We start from the raw sequence: 7563 nt of genomic DNA on the forward strand, positions 1-7563 counted from the left end.
TAATTACAAATAAACTCTTTAAAAATGAAACAAACGTGATCTTCTGGATATTTTTTTTCTCGTTTTGTCTCTCATAGTTAAAGTATACCTAAGTGTACCAGACCTCTGTCATCATTTTAAGTGGGAGAACTTGCACAATTGTTGGCTGACTAAATACTCCACTGTTTATAAAAAGAAGTCTAAAAAAAGATATAAGTGAGAGAGAAAAGCATAAAAAAGGCTGAAGAGGTGGTGCTTTTTCAAAACATTACCTTTAGTTATTTCAATCTTTGGCTTTGTGGAACATTCACATCTGCACCCCGTGGTCAAAACTTCTTTCTGTGTGAAATCATCCGTAAATATTAGATGTAAATGTGTTTACTGTCCTCTCCACTACTGAAAAACTCTCTGAAATGAAATGTATTAACGAGAACTTCACAACCAGCGACTGAAAAACAGCTGAAATGAAAGAACAGACAGACTTTCCTCCCTTTATAGTCCATCTATGCCCTGAAACCGCCGACTCCTGCTGCTGAAATCTACAACAAATGCTCAGAGCGTTAATCGGTAAAAATAAAACACTTAGAACAAAATAAGTACAATTAAAAAAATTAAAAGCACTTGACAATCGTGTAAACGTTACTTTAGCCTTCGAACCTTCAGAGTTCTCTTAGCACCGACGGCGTGCGTGAAGGCTTTCCTCTCCCTTCACTGATGCTCGGAAATGACGATTCTTCCTAAAATAAATACGTTGGATCAGAAACACCACGCGGGATAAACAGCACAGATGCACGTCATGGTCACGTCGTCCACATGGATGGAGAAAGCTCCGCTCCGTGTCCGAGTCCGGACCGCAGCGGCTCTGCGTCATGCTGCAGGGCGGCGCGGGGCCTCAGCGGCCGTCACGGGGGCCCGGCCTTCCGCGCTGGGGGGCGGGGTTTAGTCAGCATGTGTGTGGCAGAGTCCTCGCTGCGAGGGCGTGCATGGAAGTGTGTCGGGTGAGCCGAATGGAGTCCAGACTATGAGGATGTGCAGTCAGCTGCTGATGAAACCCGACTCCCCGCGATCTTCTCGCTTCTCCTTTGTGAAAGACGGGAGAAAAAGGTGTTAGAGGGAAGCAGGACGAGCGGACCCACCCGCAGAGGCGTCGGCGGTACCTGCTGGACGCCGCTCTGCGCATCAGGCCTCGCTGTAGCGCAAATCTCGCATCCGGGACGAGACGGTTTGTTGATAAAAGTGCATGAAGGACACGCCCACTCCGTCAGCTGGAGGAGGAGAGAAGACAGAAAATCTCAGATATAGTCTGGAGAAGGAGAAGAAGAAGATCTTCAAACGGAGGAAGTTACCTGCGGTTTACTGGTTTTGTTGCCGTGATCGTTCAGCTGAAGCTTCTCGATGCTGAGGACATCTTTGACATCCCCCGATCTGTCACAGGAGCCTTCAGGGACAGCAGTTAACACGAGTTTAAAGAGTAAAAATAAAGAACAGCTCTTTGAAAAGAATTGTGTTCAAACAGAAGATGGTTTATCGCATAAAGTTATAAAAATAATACACAAAAAAGTCATCGATACTTCTTTCCAATTACCATAGAAGTGTTATCGTTATAAATCTGTCACTATACACTTTTAAAGTTGTTTAAAGTTTCACATTTTCATATAAAAATAACTCTACATTTATAGAATTGAAACGAAGATCTGATTGCGATTGAAAATGTATGTAAAATTGGCAAAATAAACTAATTCTGTACAAGAAACAACACGGTGGAGATCGACTAACAATGGTCTACAGCAGGGGTCAAACTCAAGGCCTTCTGGGTAATTCCTCCAGATCATTTTATTTTATTATTATTAATGACCAGATGTTATCTTGCGTTTATTTATAACTTGTATAATTTTCACAAAATATATTTTTATGGTGAGTAAAATATTAAAGTTATTCAAGATTTAAGTTGATTTATTCTGGAAAAATATTCCTGCCTTTTTATTATTCATATTTAAGTTAAAAAGTTACAGTTTTAAAGTTTTAAAAATTTACATTCTGCTAGCTTTTTGGACTATTTTGGCATTGACTAAGATTTTTTAGGCTGTTTTGAAGCTTAGCTAATATTTCAGCTACATGTTAGCTGTTTTGGCTAATTTTTTAGGATATTTTTAAGAGCAAATTTTTGGCTAATTTGGCATTTATTAAGATTGTTTTTAGGCTAATTTGAAGTTTAGCTAATACTTTAGCTACATGCTAGCTGTTTTGGCTAACTTAGGCTTTTTTTTTTGCTAATTTAGCATTTAACTAATATTTAAGCTGGCTATCAGCAGCTTCAGTGATTTCAGCTATCAACACTCTGCATTTTGAAGCTACCAATTTTTAAGTTTGAACTCACTCTGGCTGTTATGTGAAAGCTTTGAGGGCAGCGTGCTGTACCCCCTCCAGTCCTGGGAGGCGTGGCCGTTTCCTGGGGGGAGCGGAGGGGTGAGGATGGCGCTCTCCAGGTCCTGCTGGAACAGCTGCCGCGTGATGCGTGCTTGGCGCGCAGAGATCAGGTAAAGGTAAGCCGTGTCGCCGTCCTTCTGCACGCCGTAGGAGGCCAGCGAGCGCGGGTCGGTGCACAAACACTGACCGATCACCCAGCGCTGCACGCGGGGGTGGAACCCGTACTCCAGAAACACCTGGAAGAACGACGTTAAGAGGATGAAATCACATCGAGAGGCGGAGCGGATTTCATTTCCTGTGATTTACTGACCTGTTGTTTGAGCGCAGCGACAGTCATGTAGGGAAAAACCTTCACTGTGACGCAGCAGGACGACGACACGTCCTCCACCACCACAGACAAGCTGGAACACATATGCTGAATGAATGGAGGAGGAGTACACACTGACATCCATGACGGTTTTCCAGGTTCTCACCTGATTTCTCCGTCGGCGTAGTTCTTTTGGGAAACTTGGATGGTCAGCGCTGCTTTCTGGCGAGCCAGCGAGGATGCGTGCTGCGAGGCTGCGTGCATGTCGCCCGCCTCGATCGCCCTGGCCAGCTCCAAACACAGCTCCTCTGAGAAAAACATTAACATGTTAGCAACCACGAGCTTCAGTGTAAGAGCACGGAGAAAACGCCAGAATACTAACCGCAGACGGGCAGCGAGGCCGAACTCCACGGCTCCTCGGCCGGGGGGTCGCTTGGTTTGCCATCGGATTCCACCATGTTCATATTTGCAACTGTTAGAACAGGAAACAAATTCTTATGAGGAGAGAAGTTTGTCATAACTAAAAATATTATAGAAAAATCACTGTTCCTATTGATCAACAGACGCGTCACCATTTAGTTTTAGCTTTAATCTTATAAACCTCAAGACTCTCATTCATTCAGAATGGCTCAAAAGAAGAAAAAGTTTAAATTTAAAGCTGCTAGCGGCTACAGATGGCCCGCAGTCGCTACCCTCCCCCGCCCTCATTGGCTGATCCGCTGCTGCACGCCCCTCCCCCTCACATTCCCTGCTATCATGGTACACTTGAAAAAAAAAAGTTTTTTCAAAATGGCGGCTTTTCTGCTGGATTTATCTCCATAGCAACCATTTTGTTTTTTAGTCACCTTGAGGTGACAAACACGTCTATGCGATTTTTAGAGGAATTGCCAAAAGTAAATATTTGGATTTCCTTAGCAACAGAAATATTTTTATCTATTTATTTGTTAATCCAAGCCCACTTTCCTCATATAGTCATTATGTACGTTATATCAATGTCAAATGATCCGTTAATCACAATTAATTAACAAGGTTGTTATTATTTTAAATCATGCTAACCTAATTTTTGCATTAATTACGTGTTAAAGCAAATCTCAGAGATCTTTATCCCGCTCATATCATGGTCTTTTACCAAAATATCAGTATTAAATACATTTTTAGAACTTTCGTCCTATATATTTTTAAGTTTAGATTGTTTTTGACAAATAGCAGACTTTTTAAAGCATGTGTGATGTTGTCATGGTAACAGTCGCACCATCGTGCTCTGCTCTCGCTCTGTCCTCTTAACGCTTGGTTTTGACCAGATGATGAAGAAGTATTTACTTAAAGACAAAAATTAAGTCCAAAGTCTCATATCAACATTTAAATTTTGTATTAATAAGGAGTTCATGTTTCATATTTTTGGGACTCCTCAGAAAGGTGTTACTACTGTTTTTTGATGTAGTAAATTAGAGCACTCTGGACCTCATTTTTTTTTAATCCCTCTTGGTGGTGTAAAAGTAAAGTCTGTTATAATAAAAACTTTATTAGTTGTATTTTGATCAAACTGAGAATTTTCCCACCAATTATGAAGTAAAAAAATTGCAATAAAAAATTGATTAATTAATTGTAGGACACGATTAATTGATCGCACAAAATGAATCGCATGACAGCACTAATCGCTTTGTTCGGCTAGAGCCAGGGATTTGTGTATTAAATCGCCACGGTAACACTGTTCAAAATTCACAACTCCAATTTCTAACATCGTTTCTCAATGATACTCCAAGAGTTAGGAAGCAATGGACTGAAATCGTTAAGAGTTTACATTTTATCAGCTGTAGATAAGGCAGGATTTCTGGAGGTCGGCCCTCGAGGCCCGGAGTTTAACACCCCTCATCTTTTTGATCCAAACTGACCTCTGTGGGCTTCTCTCAGAGACGACATCACCACAGTGGCCCACTCCTCGGCCTCTCGGTCGCAGCGGAAGTTGAAGCGGATGCAGTCGTGCGGCGGAGAGGCGAGACGCATCTCGTGGCAGCGAGACGACTTGACCTCGTACTGCACCCAGCGCAAGTCGAACTCTGCTATGAACTGAGGGAAAAAAAAGGAATGTGAACGTTTCTGAGAGTCAGAGGATAAAACTTCACTCAGAAATCGTAATAAAATTCTCAAAAATGAAGTTTAATGCACGTCTTTAGATTTAAAATGAAACATCCAAATTTCCTAAATGCTAAAGTAAGACTATACGGCTCCTTCTTGGTTTTGATCAGTAGAAAACGAGCATGACGGCTCTTTTACTGCTAAAGGTTGCCGACCTTTGAACTAGTTTGTAGTTAGTTTAAAGTTAATGATGGTTAAGATGAGTGTTTTACATCCACTTTATGACCCGATTAGACTAATCGGAAAAAATAATCAGTGATTAGTCGACTGTTAAAATAATCGCCCTAGTTTGAAACCCAAGATCTGAAGAAGAAAAGGCTCAGATTTGTCAATCCGCCATGATGTTACATCAGGACCTCCTACAGACTGGAGATCTGGGTAAATGATAGTCTCCTTTGATTCTGCAGATCTGAAAACATCCGAAGGAGTTTTCTGCTGAATGAAAGAACATCAAATGTGATCATCTTATCTAGCTTAGATCAGATTTTGAGATTTATGGTGATGCAGATTACTGTATGTTGAGAGGAAAATTTACCAAAAAAAAAAAAATAAAAACACTTTTTTCTGATTTAATCAGTTTTTGGTCAGAAATGAAGTAAAAATGTCTGAGAAGAACAGCAGGTTTGAATAGGAAGCTTTCTCTGCGGGTCTGGAGTTTTAGTCACATCAGCTTCTCGTGACAAACACGAAAGTGAAACTAAAATACTTTTTTTCTATGAACCGATTTGTGTTTCACACCGACCAGAAGCTGAATTAACCCCATATATGCGCGCGCGTTTGCGGCCGAGAGCCCCGGAAAATGTCGGCCCCCCCAGCGCGGGTTCGATCCCCTCAACCCGAAGGTTCCCGGCGGTTCCACGGACCCAGAACACACAGCATCACTGGATCTGAACACTAGTGTGCAGATGCTGAGCCTCACCACACTGCGGTTTCCGCTCGTATCCCTCAGAGCCAGTCGGAACTCTCCGGCTCGGCTCGGGTCCATGCTGAGCTGCAGGCGCAGAGCCTCGCTGCCCGCCCCGGGGAGGCACAGGGGTCGGATCCCGGAGTGGGACACCGAGACGCGGACCGACATGAGAACGGTGCTGCAGCAGGCAGTCAGCGGAGGCCCGCTGCACGCAGCCTTCTGGGACGAGGCAGAGATGGGGGCTGGAGGCGCCCAGCCGCCCGAACTGAGAGCCATGGCGCAGGCAGCCGAACGGGCTCGGGCGGTTCTGGATTCCTCTGGAGTTCGGGTCTATAACGTCCGCCGGTCCTCAAAGGCAGAAGACTTGTTTAAGGGAAGGTTGTGTCCTCGCCCCGCCGATTCGTCCATGTCTGCATAACCGGAGCTGCACCAGAAAAACACAACGGGACGGGTCCGTCTCTTATTTAGGTCCGGGTAGAAACTCTGCTGCGTAACACTAACGTCCTCACTGATGTCAACAACACAACAACAAAACTCATAGAAAGAACAGGAAGAAAAATGTTCTAAGACACTATTTCATGAAAATTGTGTTTTAAACATCTTATTGTGGCATTTTATGCTCAAATTGGATTTCTTAGTCTTTCTTTATTCGTGAATTAGGAGCTGACAAAACATGAGATGTCAAAAATATTGTATTTGTGACATACAAAAATACAAGATCACTGCTCTGCTCCATTCTGATGCACCCACTTAAAGACAACCTGATCTGAGCTGACATCTCTTCATTTGGTAACAGTTTAAAGTTTAAAATTGTTTTATATTTAAGTTTCAAATTTACTTTTTTTTTCAATATTTCTGCTGGATTTTTTTCCACATGTACAATTTAATTTATTTAGTTTTAAACAATTCTTTTAAGTTTACAAAGTGTTATTTCGGGTTTTAAGATGTTTTTACATTTTTATTTATTTATAGGGATGTAACGACTCAGTCAAGTCACAGTTCGATTCGGTTTCGATTCAAAATTTTAAATTTAGATTTTTTTTCCCGTTTTTTTTTTTTTTTAAACACCACTATGTTGAAAAGGCGAGAATATTATTCCAGGATATTTCAATATTATCCTTTCAATATTTTATTCCTCATAAAAATATATTAATATATATAAATAAATATATTATTACTTGTATGTCATTTTATATGAAAAACTACAATTATAAATACCCCAAAAGATTTCAAACACTTTAACATTATATATCCTGTTAAAATTATACAAATATGAACATGCTAACAAACAAAGTCTGGAAATACAAATAAAATTCATGCTTTTTATCAAAAACAAATCAAATCATTTTATCTCTCAGCCTCCACAATCATAGTGTTGCTTCAATATGTTACCATCAAGATAACATTATTCCGTTAATAACAGTAATATAAAATGATCTGGAGGGCCGGACATAATTACCCGGAGGGCCGGAGTATGATTTTTCCAAGTTAACTTTTGTCACTTCCAAGAACTTTGTTTGAGTAACTTGGTTAATAAAAATAAATATTAAGTTTTTGAAAATGTGAAAATTAAATGCAGTCCTTTTCTTACTAAAAATCATGTCTTTTGTACATTTAAAGAAAGTTGATTTAATTTAAACCACTCAGAAATATTTAATAATTCTTCATTTGCTTCATTTATCAAAGAATCAAACTTATTAGAAGACGTGTATCATCTGCAAACATGAGAAGGAAGATATTTTTACAAGAACGTATGAAAACATTAATATGTAAAATAAATATAAGAGGTCCCAAAATGGATCCTTGT

General features: G+C 40.7%; 1 protein-coding gene across 1 annotated transcript; it reads right to left on the reverse strand.

Annotated features, from left to right (window-relative positions):
• Nucleotides 1–232: 232 nt before the first annotated feature.
• On the reverse strand, nt 233–6237 carry sharpin (SHANK-associated RH domain interacting protein). The gene is made up of 9 exons (XM_024273868.2): nt 5769–6237; nt 4606–4780; nt 3096–3185; nt 2880–3021; nt 2717–2807; nt 2357–2642; nt 1326–1417; nt 1137–1244; nt 233–1059 (listed from the first exon to the last, which is right to left on the reverse strand). The coding sequence occupies exons 1-9, from the start codon at nt 6030–6032 to the stop codon at nt 1015–1017; spliced, it is 1293 nt and encodes a 430-aa protein (XP_024129636.1). The 5' UTR covers nt 6033–6237; the 3' UTR covers nt 233–1014.
• Between the last annotated feature and the right edge of the window lie 1326 nt (nt 6238–7563).

This window comes from Oryzias melastigma, linkage group LG17 (assembly GCF_002922805.2).
Source record: "Oryzias melastigma strain HK-1 linkage group LG17, ASM292280v2, whole genome shotgun sequence".
NCBI classification, from domain to species: Eukaryota; Metazoa; Chordata; class Actinopteri; order Beloniformes; family Adrianichthyidae; genus Oryzias; species Oryzias melastigma.

Excerpts from the sequence above, each read along its gene's own strand:
- sharpin (XM_024273868.2), bottom strand. The coding sequence starts at position 6,032 with ATGGCTCTCAGTTCGGGCGGCTGGGCGCCTCCAGCCCCCATCTCTGCC. Across the intron at positions 4,781-5,768 it reads CGAGCGGAAACCGCAGTGTG|TTCATAGCAGAGTTCGACTT; the intron begins GTGAGGCTCAGC and ends TTTTTCCCTCAG. Across the intron at positions 2,643-2,716 it reads TCGCTGCGCTCAAACAACAG|GTGTTTCTGGAGTACGGGTT; the intron begins GTCAGTAAATCA and ends TCGTTCTTCCAG.